Consider the following 15,599-nt stretch of genomic DNA (forward strand, 5'->3'; position numbering starts at 1 on the left):
ATATGTGGTCAGACTTAAAGATTGCTGTACACAAGCGCAAACCATCCAAATTTAAGGAGCTGGGGCAGTTTTGCAAGGAGGAATGGGCAAAAATCCCAGTGGTAAGATGTGGCAAGCTCATAGAGACTTATCCAAAGCAACTTGGAGGTGTGATTGCCGCAAAAGGTGGCTCTACAAAGTATTGACTTTAGGGGGGTGAATAGTTATGCACATTGACCTTTTCTGTTATTTTGTCCTATTTGCTGTTTGCTTCACAGTAATAAAAAAAAAAACATCTTCAAAGTTGTGGGCATGTTCTATAAATTAAATGATGCAAATCCTCAAACAATCCATGTTAATTCCAGGTTGTGAGGCAACAAAACACGAAAAATGCCAAGGGGGGTGAATACTTTTGCAAGGCATTGTTTGTGTGTGTGTATATATATATATATATATATATATATATATATACACACATTGTATATATAAATTCTTTTTTTAAACATTTTATCTTGACTGATAATGAGCCCTGCTCCTGTGCAGGAATCCAATACAGGCATATAGCAGTAGGTGTGGGGCTGCTTCTTTCAGAAATGCTTTGCCTTGTTGATATCAAATACATCGTAGATACAGTTAACCCAGCAACTAGCTAGCAGAGGGGACTGCAGTTTTAGCCTTTTTGGCAGCCATGGGGTTACCTGCATCTGCTATGTATTTGAGCCGTTTCTCAGAGAGCAGGAGATTGTGTGGGAGGTTCCATAATGATTACATACCCTAAGTTTCAGACTGCAGACATCCCTAGGGGGAAATATAAGTAAGTCGCTTTCCCTCCTCTTCACTCTCCTGCCTGGGCTCTGCTTTTAGACTTCTATAGATTGATCGACTGCTACTGAGATCACAAACAGAAAGTGAAAGTAAAACAGCCATTTTACAAATGTGTGCTAAAAGCAACCACTAGATGGAACTGGTTTGCAAGAAATCACATACAAATCAATGCAGTACAGCCACATCTGAGGATTTTTTTTTTAGCAAAAAATCGCAAACTCTTGTGGTTTTTAAATTGCGGCAGTTAATCGCATTTTTAAATCACATATGCGATTAATCGTGCAGCCCTAGTCCTTAGCAAAGTTTCTATGGTGTGTCTCCTTGCACAGTTATGCATTCCCTGTATGGATGTAATTTCTTCCTCTAGACATACCACTCCTATCATGCCCAGTCAGGGTCAGTGTCCCCCTCAGATAGCTACCTCTCAGGGAGGTTCACTTGATTTCCCCCCTAGGTCTTAGGAATATTTGTGCTTAACCATTTCTGAGGTACTGGCTGCCATACCTCCTCCTGGAGAGTAAACATCTACATACTGTGGGTGATACTTCCAAGGGGTTTTGTTCATCAGGTACCTCTCATAGGAACAGTATGTCCAGAATGTACAATCAAGGACACTGATATTGAATATTCTGATTTCTCATTAGAAGAGATATTATCTGATAGTCAGTATTCTTTATGGGTTTTGAACCATAGAATATATCCTTTATTTTTAGAAAACATTTGCACATTTTACTACGGGATGTTCTGCTGAGTCAAGGAGTTCAGGAAACTGGATCTTCAGAAGAAAAGTCAGTGAAACAGGTTCACTTTTTATTATTCAAGCCTCATTCCAATCCATTGTTTTGTTTTGTTCTAGGCACAATTTCAAAAGTTATTTCCAAAGAATGGAATAAGCCGGGAATTCCTTTTGTACCCTTCACGAAATTCAAAAATATGTTTTCAGTCACCTAGATGAATGTGGAGCTCTGGGAAACTATCCCCAAAGAAGACAGGGCTATTTTCACTCTTGCTAAGAGAACTACTATTTCTTTGGAAGACACCACTTCCTTCAAAGATCGTGTGGTTTGAAAATTGGAAGCTTATCACAGTAAAGCCTTCCAACAGGCATGTTTTTTTATTCATGTCGGCAATTAGTGTTGCCTGTGTTGTTGGTGCAATTACCTTACAGTGCAACGCTTTATCTGAAATGGTTTCTAAGCAGATTTTTTTTAGAAATAATTCTAGAAAGTTAGAAAATTATTGAAGTTGCTAACACTTTTATTTGTGATGCTATTTTGGGAATTATCTGTGTTAATGCTAGGAATGGAGCTCTAGACGTTCTCACAAGAGGAGGGCCTTATGGCTAAAATTCTTGTCTGAGATTTGTTTCTAAAGCAGACTTTTGTCTCTCCCTTTCCAGGGAAAGATATTGTTTGGTCCAGGTTTGGACAAAATTATTTCCACAGTGACTGGCAGCAAGGGTGCTTTTTTATCACAAGACAAAAAGGCCAAGAGCAAGACCAGGTTTGCCGGTCATTTTCGTTCCTTTCATCAGTCCAGGAATCAAAAGTCTTCCTCATCCTCAAATCAGAAATCTGACACCTCCAAGTCCTCTTGGAAACTTGAAAATGAATTGAACAAAGTCAGGCAATATAAGAAATCTACCTCTGCTTCAAAATCAGAATGAAGGTACAGCCTCGATCCAGATTTAGTTCTTGTAGGGGGAAGGTTGAACCTTTTTCATGAGGCTTGGGTGCAATCTTACAGAGTTGGCGGTTTTAGTCAGAAGGGCACTTTGGCTGAAATCCTGGTCAGCCAATATGGTCTCAAAGTCTAGACAGCTGTCCTTAACTTTTAAAGGAAAGACCTTATTTGGACGGAGATCAGATTCCATTATTTCAATGGTCACTGTAAAGGGGTAAGGTAGCTTTCCTTCCTCAGGATAAGAAATACAGACCAAAATGCAGGTCAGTGGGTCATTTTCATCCCTTTTGTCAGAATAAGTCACAGAGGAATTCTTCCTCCAGCAAATCCAAATTCCCCAGGGGCACTTGGAAGCCGAATCCAATATGGAACAGGAACAAACAATCCAAGAAGTTGACCACAGACTAAGTCTGGATGAAGGGGGCAGCCCCCAAGCCAGTGTTTTCTCCGGTAGGGGGCAGATTAAGCCTGTTTCGAGGGGTCTGGGCCATGTCTATCCAGGACCCTTGGGTACAGGAAAGTGTTTTCCAAGGTTACAGAACAGTCTTTCGGACTTGACCTCCAAGAGGCAAGTTTCTTTTATCTCGGGTTTCAAAAAGACCAGAAAAAAAGAGTGGCCTTTCTTTAATGTGTTTAAGACATGAGGGTGATTGTTCCATTTCCTTAAGGGCAAAGAATTTTATTTAAACCTCTTTATTGTCCCAAACAAGGAGTAAACCTTCCGTCCTATTCTAGATTTAAAAATTCTAAACAAGTTTCTGAGGGTACCCTCTTTCAAGATGGACAGATCTATCCTTCATGACTACGGTGGATTTGAAGGACATGTATCTTCGTATTCCAATCCATCGAGATCATCATCAGTATCTCAGATTTGTGTTTCTGGACAAACATTTTCAGTTTATGACTCTTCCTTTTGGTCTGGCTACAGCTCCATGAGTTTTCACAAAACTGTTAGGAGCTCTTTTGGCAGTGGTCAGACTGCAGGGCATCGCTTTGGCCCCTTACTTGGACAATATCTTGGTTCAAGCACCATCTTCTCAGTAAGCGGCCTCTCACACAGAGAAGTTACTCTGGTTTCTTTGGAGTCATGGTTGTAAAGAAAATCTGGAAAAGAGTTATCTTGTACATCAGACAAAATTACGTTTTCTGGAAGTGATCATTGATTCTTTGACTATGAGGCTCTTCCTTACAGATCAGCGCAAAGTCGAACTCCAGTCAGCAAGTTGGTGTCTGCAATCTACCTCCATCCTTCGGAAGCTCAGTGCATGGAGGTAGTGGGGCTCATGGTGGTAGCATCAGATGCTATGCCATTTGCTCGCTTTCATTTAAGACCTCTATAGTTGTAAATGCTAAAGCAATTGAATGAAGATCATTCGGATTTGTCTCAGGTGATAAATCTGGATCCTGTCACCAGGTAATCCCTATCTAGCGTCCGAGCTGGTAGAGCGGGGGATGAGCTTCTTTCCCCATTCTGGGAGATAATTTCAAATGCTCTCCGGTTGGGGAGTGGTTTGGAGCTCCAGGAGAGCTCAGGAGTCCTCCCTACCCATAAACATCTTAAATGCTTTATTAGCGTGGCCCCAACTGAGTTCCGTCTATTTTACTAGATTTCAGTCAGACAATGTCACAACGGTGGCGTATGTCAGCCACCAAGGGAGGACTCGCAATTCGTTGGAGACGAAGGAGGTATCTCGCATTCTGAAATAGGCGGAGAGTCACCAATGGTATCTCGACCAAGGTATCTCTGAGTCTGTGATTGACACTCTTCTCCAGGCGTGTAATCTTGTCACTAGGCGTATTTATCATAAGGTTTGGAATGTTTACCTTTCTTGGTGTGCTGAACATAGGAGGGACTTGACAAAAGTCTCTTGTCTAGTTCTATTAAAGGCCAGATTTCGGCTCTATTTGTTTTGTTAAATAAAAGTTGGCACGATGTTCAGTCCTTTTGTTCAGGCTCTGGTTAGAATCAGATCAGTATTCAAACCAATTGCTCCTTCATGGAGTCTTAATTTTGTTCTTAAGGTTTTACAGCAAATTCCGTTTGAACCTATACATTCCTTAGATATTATGTTGCTCTCCTGGAAAGTATTATTCTTCTTAGCAATTTTTTTTGCCCATATAGTTTCTAAGTTGTCGGCTTTCCAATGTGCTCCCCCTTATTTGTTTTTTCACCAGGATAAGGCTGTTTTGAGAACTAAACCAGGTTTCCTGCCTAATATATTTGTGACTGACAACATAAATCAGGAGATTGTGATGCCATCCTTATGTCCTAATCCCTGTTCTTCTAATGAGATGATTGTTGCATAATCTAAATGGTCTCAGGGCATTAAAGTTTTACCTTCATGCAAGTAAGGATTTTTGTCAGTCACATAGCTTGTGTGTTCTCTTCTCTGGTAAGGGCAAGGGTCAGAAGGTGACTGATTCTGACTTGTCTTCTTGATTGAGGAATCTTATTCGGATGGCAGATCACCATCATCCAACATATATCACTGCTCATTCCACTCGTTTAGTATCTACGTCTTGAAACTTCATAAATAAGGCTTTGGAAGAACAGATTTGCAAGGCTGCTACCTGGTCTTCTGTTCATACACCAATAGTTAAAAAACCTTTATTTCTTCATATGGGGTCTTTAGACAAACATACAACGTTTCAGACCTGCTATAGGTCCTTAGTCATGTATACTGAACATACACTGATTCATCATTTAAATACTTTACACCTGGTCAATTATTCACCTGTTGTCATGTGACTACTCATTATTGTATCACTGCCATCTTGTGGCCATCTAACATATATATTCCTATTGTAAAAAAGCATTCTGAATAGTCACATTGAAAAGGTTTAAGTATCAAACAATGTTAATAGATAAAATCATATGTACAAAAAATAAAAATAGAAGAAATCTTACGCACAATATGCAGATATGCCGTTACTGTTTACTTGTTATTTAAATATTAATTTGGACTCTTTCATTTTAGAGTTGATTTCAAAAAATTGCTGCTAGAGATTATATGGATTACTGTCAATTTGAACACTGTAGGCCTATTTTGAAAATAATCTTTTACTTTTCTCTTTAGTGTTTTTATATGTAAAGATAATTTTTTGAACATTTCCCTCCAATTTTACTCAGCCCATTAAAAGGGGTTATTAGAAAATTATTTTAGATTAAAGAAATGCAGGTATCATAATACACAGCCCATTAGAAAGGGAAGATTTACATATTCATAGAGATGTTTTAGGAAAAACAAATATTTAGTAAAACAAACTCCAATCGAATTCTTTGTTCATACCCTTAGGTATTAGACTTTCCAATTTGTATATCCAAAACATCTCTCTTGTTTTTAGTATATGTTCTCTATTACCCCCCCTCCTTGGTCTCTCAATCTGTTCAATTATTTGGAATCTGAGCTGGCTGATGTTGTGACCCATAGAGAGGAAGTGAGAGGAAACAGGAGCCTCTTTGTTCTTACATCTAATATTGGACTTATGTTCTGTTATCCTCTCCCTTACCTCTCTACAGGTCTCGCCCAAATAGATCAGACCACATGGACACTTGATCAAATAAATACAGTAACATGACCTGCAAGTAAGATATTTATTAATTTTATATTTTCTACCATTTGTGGGGTGAGAGAAATATTCGCCTTTAATCATTGAACTGCAGTTACTGCAGTTCAAACAGGGATAACATCCATCTCTCCTAGGGCCTATAGTCTTCTGTATGTTCAATCTGTTACTGCCTATGTCTGAATGTACAAGGCTATCTTTGATACTTCTATTTCTTCTGTATGCTGTCATAAAATTTTCTTTAAACTCATTCACTTGTGGGTTACAGTCCCTTAGGATGTGCCAATGCTTTCTTAGAATACCATTGATCTTCTGACTAAATTCATTGAACTGTGTTACAAACACTAGACGATCTGTTTCTTTACTTTTGTACCTTTTAGGTAATTCTTTATTGTTAACTACATCTAGTTGTTCCTTAATTAGTGATATTGGATACCCTCTATTGATAAATTTATCAGCCATCTCCTCCAACCTTTGCTTGCATCTATTTTCCTCAGACACTATGCGTTTAACCCTTAAAAATTGGCTCTTTGGAATGGCCCTGAAGATACTATCTGGATGGTAACTTCCATATTTAAATATGTTGTTTTTATCTGTATCTTTTGTATGGATATCTGTTTTTAAGAAACCATCCTTAAAGTATACATAGGTGTCTAGGAACTCAATTCCAATTTCACTCATATTTAAAGTGAATTTTAATCCATTGACAGAATTGTTAAGATCTTCAACAAAGGACAATAGGCTACAAGATGGCAGTGATACAATAATGAGTAGTCACATGACAACAGGTGAATAATTGACCAGGTGTAAAGTATTTAAATGATGAATCAGTGTATGTTCAGTATACATGACTAAGGACCTATAGCAGGTCTGAAACGTTGTATGTTTGTCTAAAGACCCCATATGAAGAAATAAAGGTTTTTTAACTATTGGTGGCTGGAACAAATCTTTTTAGCTACTTGAAGTATTTGCAGGATAAGGCAGATCCTGGGTTCCGTGCCCCACAAGCCACATATTTGTTGGTGCTGTTTTCCACACTTTGCTTTGAGGCTTCTGTTCATACATTCACCAAATTTTACTGGTTCAATGTTTTTGCCTCTGCAGAGGCATCTTTTGGCCATTGAGTCCTTCAGGCAGTGGTGTCTGGTAACTAGTAACGGCGTTGCCTTTTAGTCCCGCCCCTTTTTTATTTGTGGAATCTACAGCTTGGATATAAATTACCATTTGTAAGATTTTTTTTTTAATTGTTCAGTATAGCCATATCATCTAGAAGCAGGGGCGTATTATGGCCTAGGCCAACAAGGCCGGTGCCTAGGGCAGCAGATTTGGGTGCGGCAGCACATCTACCCTATCCTCTCTCTAAAAGCCAGCATACAGTAAAGTGAGAGATAAAGTGCAGGCTTTTACAGAGAAGACAAGGCACGTGCGCTGATTAAGGTCGCTTTTTACAGGCAGTGCTCCTTTAAACCGTTGCTTCATTTAGAGCAGCTGGCATTTTTGCAGTGGAAGCGTTCTTGGTGAGAAACTTGCCCGGGGATATGCTTATAAGGTGAGGCTGGAGGAGAAGACCTTGTGCCGACATGCGGCCTCCCCTTGTCAGCTGTAGTGGATCTGCGAGCGTAGTGCTTATTGCAGGTCTTAGTTACTAACAGACTGGATGCGTCTGTGCACTGCTAGATCAGCTTGTGATGTCTAATCATAAACTCTCAGCGCTAATGTATGTTAGCTACTAATAGCTTTCGCTGCATTCATGAATCCACAGAGTAAATAGTAAACGGACAAAAGTTTAATTACTTGAATGATGGTAATTACTGTATGTTGTTGCATTTAAAGGGCAGTGATTGTCTCAAGTGTATTCTTTTTTTCCCTCCCTGCCTCTCTCCCTTCTTTCCCTTTCTCCCTTCCTCAACTCACTCCCTCGCTCCCTACCTCCCTCCCTTATTTCTTTCCTCCCTCCCTCCCTCCCTCCCTTCTTTCTCTCAACTTCCTCCCTCGCTCCCTTCTATCACTTGCTTTCCCTCCCTTGTTTCTCTCCCCCATTTTCTCCTCTCCCTACCCACTTTTCTCTTCTCCCTCCCTTCTTTCCTTTCCCTCCCTTCCTTCTCCCCTCTCCTTCTTTTCTCCCCCTTCTCTCAGGGAGAAAATTGTATGAGATGCATGCAATTCAACCCACCTGTATGCAAGTGTTTTGCTAGCCATTTTCTTTTGAATTGTTATGGAAAAAAAAACATTTTGCACACTGACTCAATAAAATATTAAGGGGAAAAAAAGGCCTAAAACCTTTTTTTTTTTGGGAGGGGGGGCAGCAGAATTTTGAGTGCCTAGGGCAGCACAAATCCTAAATACGCCCCTGTCTAGAAGTAATCAAAAGTAATCTGTTCTAGTGAAGTTCAGGGATGTTTTGGTGGGACATTGTCTAAATCTTTTTTAGATTAAGTTTCACTTTTTGAATGACTAACTGGTTTACAAATCTCATATCTTTTCTATGCTTCAGTTTACTTCAATAATATTTGGCAATAAGTTTTTAGTTATCTTGTTTTAGAATGAGTTGCTAATTTTCTATTACTTGTTTTGCCTCTTGTTTTTTTTTCTTGTTTTCGCACCTTATGCTTTTTGTACTGCTTGTTATTCATCTCACTTGGTAAATATTGGTCTAGGAAGGCCAAGATAATTAGAAATGTTTTTCATATTAAACAGTAATTTGAATATTTTGGCCTATATCCTAGACCAGGGGAATCAAGCATATTGTATCCTGGAGCCACTGGCCAAGTGTTCTACCCAAATGGGGGCCTCTTGAACAGAGTGAGTGCTGTGAAACTGGATATACTAGAAACTGGAAGTGACATTTACCCAGTAATAGTGCATGGTAGGAGCTGTAGTCCACAACAGACATACACAGTGTATATTTATCTTGTGAGTGCCAAGTGAAGTGATTGTTCTGGAACTGCAGTGCATAATGGGAGTCTACAGTGGACAATGCATGCTTGTGTTTATATTTATCTTGTAAGGTGCCTATATAGATAATCAACTTGTTACACATATTAGAACCCTAAAAAAAATTAATGGGACCAAATTTATAATATACCTAATAAACAAGGGAGGGCCAGATTATACTATTTTGAGGGCCACATATGGCCCCAGGGCCAGTACTTTGAGACCACTGTCCTAGACAATACTTATCAAGGTCCTATCCCTACTCTTTACATCCTATGGTGGACAGTCTAGGAATGGGGATAGATAGTCATGTGATCATTTTATTACATAAGTAATGTCTAGGTCCTAGACTCTAGGATATAGGACAATATATATAGAAATTACTGTTTTATATGGTTTAAAATTTCTTATTTTTGATGGATTGTTAAAACATAAAGTTGCTAGAAAACTGTTTTCTTGTGCATTGGAATTGCCACTGTCTCCATACACAGTATGAGGGAATTTAACGTTGTGTAAATGCAGTTAAAAGCAAAGTGATTACTGAATTTTTGACTTGTTTAAAATGGCTTATAATTTGAACACCCCACAAAAGCCACCTGGAGCTATTTCTGATAGATTGAAATAAATATGTTATATAATGACTGTTTAGCTCTGTTTAATATATGGAAAGGATTATGAATGAGAAGTAACGTGTCTGTGTTTTTGTTCTTATAGGAAAAAGAATGTGTTCTATCTAATTTAGCCAGGAAGGCAAAGCTTACAGAATCATTATTTAATGAGGTGCCAGGAATCAAATGTAACCCACTTCAAGGTGCCATGTATGCCTTTCCTAGGATCTTCATCCCACCTTCAGCTGTGGAAAAGGCAAAGGTCAGTTTTGGTGTTTGCTCTTAAACGTATACGTTTTCTACATGTTTGACCCCCAAAGAAGTAGAGGAGAGGATTTGATGAGAGAAAAATATGTTTTCATACAAAAGGTGTTTATTTGAGAAGAAGTTTTGGGTGTAATGAAAAGTGATGGAAAATTCGCCCCAACAGTTTCACATATTATGAAAGGTCTTCTCCTAACTAGCATATCAATATGCTTATTTAGCACAAAAGTCAACTGTACTTTAATTTACCAGCATTTTATTCACGCAACATTTCCTCATCTAATGCAGCCTCTCACTACGATTTTCTTTTAGGCTTACTTGACTGGCAGCTGTTGTAGCCAATCGTAGCATCACCATGCACCCCATGTAAAATAATTACTGCACGCTCCCATGCTTGTAACTCTGCTTGTAATTTAAAATGCGCATGTACGACCCTCTACGGTATTTGCACAACGTTAGGAGAAGACCTTTCATAATATGTGAAACTGTTGGGGCGAATTTACCATCATTTTAAAGGTAGGTCTGACTAATGCAGGTCTGCTGAAAAAAGCATGCAATGAGTACTAAAGACTTTTTAAACATTGGTTTCAGCAGAGGGCGTGAAATGGTTCAGGGAATCTAAATAAACCCCCCTACTACATAATTCTGACTCTTTCTCCCAAAATCAAAGTGCATGGAACAAAGTACACTCACACTTTGAACAAGGGTTGTGTAAAGAAGGGTTCTATGTACATATTTGGTGGAAGTGACCAAAATCACATCCCTAACTGGACAGAAATACTGATTCTTCAATATTCAGGATCACTTGGTTATCAATCGCAGTTAGATCCATGTATCCCCTATTGAAAAGAATCCTCATGCAAACTCTGTAGCTTCCTTGTTCATAAGCTCCTAAATTGCACCAAACCATTAAACAACACTTGTGCTTGTGCAACGTTTTCCATTCTCCCACATTTTCTACAGCAGCCAAAAAGCAAAATCTGCCACCTAAGTTTTAAAACAACTTTAAATTGCCTAAACCAGCTTTGTGATTTGCAGGTTAAAGAGATTGCTTTTTTTTGTCCTCTCCCTGGTCAAGCACAGATTTGATTTATTTAAAGAAAAAACACCTTTTGATCCCTAAATATATGAATTTGCAAGTTACCCACAATCATAATATGTAGATTTCCAAAGTCAATACCACTCTCTCAAATAGGATATATACTGTATATTCCTCTAAGTTTAAATTATTACTGACTTTGGAAATCTAATGGTAAAAATGTAACACTTGACTCACAATAATGACCTTTTGCTATAAACAGTTTCTACATTATCAGCCTACCTCCAATGTCTACCTCCAACCCCTGGCATCCTACCTGGCATTTTGTACTATACATGTTAATGGACCATTACAGTAAAAAATAAAAAATGCTCCAATTCATTTTTTAAGACTAGCAAGCTGCACCTCAATATGTTTTCCCCACAAAGGGGAAAGAACCTCTCAGGACCAGCTGTGCCCTGACTATAATGGCTCTTTAAGACATTACAGTCTACTGTCTTACCGTTTATACATGTACACCTCCCATTTTCATTGTACTTTACTGTTTATCTGTGTAACATATATTGTGTGAGATATTACTTCTAAGGACTGAAGGTTTTGTGTTTCCCACCTACTTTTACAGGGCTAGTTCTGCTCCTCCTACTTTCAAACTAATTCGCTATAGGTAAAATGGGTTAACCTTGGCTTGTAATCCTTTTACATTTACAATAAAAGCTGGAAAAAAAATGGAAAGCTATTTCTCCAACATAGGTGTGTCCGGTCCACGGCGTCATCCTTACTTGTGGGATATTCTCTTCCCCAACAGGAAATGGCAAAGAGCCCAGCAAAGCTGGTCACATGATCCCTCCTAGGCTCCGCCTACCCCAGTCATTCTCTTTGCCGTTGTACAGGCAACATCTCCACGGAGATGGCTTAGAGTTTTTTAGTGTTTAACTGTAGTTTTTATTATTCAATCAAGAGTTTGTTATTTTAAAATAGTACTGGTATGTACTATTTACTCAGAAACAGAAAAGAGATGAAGATTTCTGTTTGTATGAGGAAAATGATTTTAGCACCGTAACTAAAATCCATGGCTGTTCCACACAGGACTGTTGAGAGCAATTAACTTCAGTTGGGGGAACAGTGTGCAGTCTCTTGCTGCTTGAGGTATGACACATTCTAACAAGACGATGTAATGCTGGAAGCTGTCATTTTTCCCTATGGGATCCGGTAAGCCATGTTTATTACGATGGTAAATAAGGGCTTTACAAGGGCTTATTAAGATTGTAGACTTTTCTGGGCTAAATCGATTCAGTTTTAAAACATATTTAGCTTTGAGGAATCATTTTATCTGGGTTTATTGATATTATAATATCGGCAGGCACTGTATTAGACACCTTATTTCTCTGGGGCTTTCCCAAAGCATAAGCAGAGTCTCATTTTCGCGCCGGTGTGGCGCACTTGTTTTTGAGAGGCATGGCATGCAGTCGCATGTGAGAGGAGCTCTGATACTTAGAAAAGACTTTCTGAAGGCGTCATTTGGTATCGTATTCCCCTTTGGGCTTGGTTGGGTCTCAGCAAAGCAGATACCAGGGACTGTAAAGGGGTTAAAGTGTTAAAACGGCTCCGGTTCCGTTATTTTAAGGGTTAAAGCTTCCAAATTTGCTGTGCAATACTTTTAAGGCTTTAAGACACTGTGGTGAAAATTTGGTGAATTTTGTACAATTCCTTCATGTTTTTTCGCAATTGCAGTAATAAAGTGTGTTCAGTTTAAAATTTAAAGTGACAGTAACGGTTTTATTTTAAAACGTTTTTTGTACTTTATTATCAAGTTTATGCCTGTTTAACATGTCTGAACTACCAGATAGACTGTGTTCTGAATGTGGGGAAGCCAGAATTCCTGTTCATTTAAATAAATGTGATTTATGTGATAATGACAATGATGCCCAAGATGATTCCTCAAGTGAGGGGAGTAAGCATGGTACTGCATCATTCCCTCCTTCGTCTACACGAGTCTTGCCCACTCAGGAGGCCCCTAGTACATCTAGCGCGCCAATACTGCTTACTATGCAACAATTAACGGCTGTAATGGATAATTCTGTCAAAAACATTTTAGCCAAAATGAACCCTTGTCAGCGTAAGCGTGGCTGCTCTGTTTTAGTTACTGAAGAGCATGACGACGCTGATATTAATATCTCTGAAGGGCCCCTAACCCAATCTGAGGGGGCCAGGGAGGTTTTGTCTGAGGGAGAAATTACTGATTCAGGGAACATTTCTCAACAGGCTGAACCTGATGTAATTGCATTTAAATTTAAGTTGGAACATCTCCGCATTCTGCTTAAGGAGGTATTATCCACTCTGGATGATTGTGAAAAGTTGGTCATCCCAGAGAAACTATGTAAAATGGACAAGTTCCTAGAGGTGCCGGAGCTCCCAGAAGCTTTTCCTATACCCAAGCGGGTGGCGGACATTGTTAATAAAGAATGGGAAAGGCCCGGTATTCCTTTCGTCCCTCCCCCCATATTTAAAAAATTGTTTCCTATGGTCGACCCCAGAAAGGACTTATGGCAGACAGTCCCCAAGGTCGAGGGAGCGGTTTCTACTTTAAACAAACGCACCACTATACCCATAGAGGATAGTTGTGCTTTCAAAGATCCTATGGATAAAAAATTAGAAGGTTTGCTTAAAAAGATGTTTGTTCAGCAGGGTTACCTTCTACAACCAATTTCATGCATTGTCCCTGTCACTACAGCCGCATGTTTCTGGTTTGATGAACTGATAAAGGCGCTCGATAGTGATTCTCCTCCTTATGAGGAGATTATGGACAGAATCAATGCTCTCAAATTGGCTAATTCTTTCACCCTAGACGCCACTTTGCAATTGGCTAGGTTAGCGGCTAAGAATTCTGGGTTTGCTATTGTGGCGCGCAGAGCGCTTTGGTTGAAATCTTGGTCGGCTGACGCGTCTTCCAAGAACAAGCTACTAAACATTCCTTTCAAGGGGAAAACGCTGTTTGGCCCTGACTTGAAAGAGATTATCTCGGATATCACTGGGGGTAAGGGCCACGCCCTTCCTCAGGATCGGCCTTTCAAGGCGAAAAATAGACCCAATTTTCGTCCCTTTCGTAAAAACGGACCAGCCCAAAGTGCTACGTCCTCTAAGCAAGAGGGTAATACTTCTCAAGCCAAGCCAGCTTGGAGACCAATGCAAGGCTGGAACAAGGGAAAGCAGGCCAAGAAGCCTGCCACTGCTACCAAGACAGCATGAAATGTTGGCCCCCGATCCGGGACCGGATCTGGTGGGGGGCAGACTCTCTCTCTTCGCTCAGGCTTGGGCAAGAGATGTTCTGGATCCTTGGGCGCTAGAAATAGTCTCCCAGGGTTATCTTCTGGAATTCAAGGGACTTCCCCCAAGGGGGAGGTTCCACAGGTCTCAGTTGTCTTCAGACCACATAAAAAGACAGGCGTTCTTACATTGTGTAGAAGACCTGTTAAAAATGGGAGTGATTCATCCTGTTCCACTAAGAGAACAAGGGATGGGGTTCTACTCCAATCTGTTCATAGTCCCCAAAAAAGAGGGAACGTTCAGACCAATCTTAGATCTCAAGATCTTAAACAAGTTTCTCAAGGTTCCATCTTTCAAGATGGAAACCATTCGAACTATTCTTCCTTCCATCCAGGAGGGTCAATTCATGACCACGGTGGATTTAAAGGATGCGTATCTACATATTCCTATCCACAAGGAACATCATCGGTTCCTAAGGTTTGCATTCCTGGACAAACATTACCAGTTCGTGGCGCTTCCTTTCGGATTAGCCACTGCTCCAAGGATTTTCACAAAGGTACTAGGCTCCCTTCTAGCGGTGCTAAGACCAAGGGGCATTGCAGTAGTACCTTACCTGGACGACATTCTGATTCAAGCGTCGTCCCTTCCTCAAGCAAAGGCTCACACGGACATTGTCCTGGCCTTTCTCAGATCTCACGGCTGGAAAGTGAACGTGGAAAAGAGTTCTCTATCCCCGTCAACAAGGGTTCCCTTCTTGGGAACAATTATAGACTCTTTAGAAATGAGGATCTTTCTAACAGAGGCCAGAAAAACAAAACTTCTAGACTCTTGTCGGATACTTCATTCCGTTCCTCTTCCTTCCATAGCTCAGTGCATGGAAGTGATCGGGTTGATGGTAGCGGCGATGGACATAGTTCCTTTTGCGCGCATTCATCTAAGACCATTACAACTGTGCATGCTCAGTCAGTGGAATGGGGACTATACAGACTTGTCTCCGAAGATACAAGTAAATCAGAGGACCAGAGACTCACTCCGTTGGTGGCTGTCCCTGGACAATCTGTCTCAAGGGATGACGTTCCGCAGACCAGAGTGGGTCATTGTCACGACCGACGCCAGTCTGATGGGCTGGGGCGCGGTCTGGGGATCCCTGAAAGCTCAGGGTCTTTGGTCTCGGGAAGAATCTCTTCTACCGATAAATATTCTGGAACTGAGAGCGATATTCAATGCTCTCAAGGCCTGGCCTCGGCTAGCGAGGACCAAGTTCATACGGTTTCAATCAGACAACATGACAACTGTTGCGTACATCAACCATCAGGGGGGAACAAGGAGTTCCCTAGCGATGGAAGAAGTGACCAAAATCATTCTATGGGCGGAGTCTCACTCCTGCCACCTGTCTGCTATCCACATCCCATGAGTGGAAAATTGGGAAGCGGATT

At 40.3% G+C, this 15,599-nt stretch overlaps 1 protein-coding gene across 1 annotated transcript in view; it reads left to right on the top strand.

Moving 5' to 3' along the window:
- The window catches only part of GPT2 (glutamic--pyruvic transaminase 2), a 326,120-nt gene that overhangs the window by 264,254 nt on the left and 46,267 nt on the right, over nucleotides 1-15,599 (top strand). The window contains exon 9 of the mRNA XM_053701929.1: nucleotides 9,703-9,858. Within this exon, the coding sequence (XP_053557904.1) occupies nucleotides 9,703-9,858 (156 nt within the window). The remainder of the gene's footprint in view (nucleotides 1-9,702; nucleotides 9,859-15,599) is intronic.

The sequence above is a fragment of the Bombina bombina genome, chromosome 1 (assembly GCF_027579735.1).
Source record: "Bombina bombina isolate aBomBom1 chromosome 1, aBomBom1.pri, whole genome shotgun sequence".
NCBI lineage: Eukaryota > Metazoa > Chordata > Amphibia > Anura > Bombinatoridae > Bombina > Bombina bombina.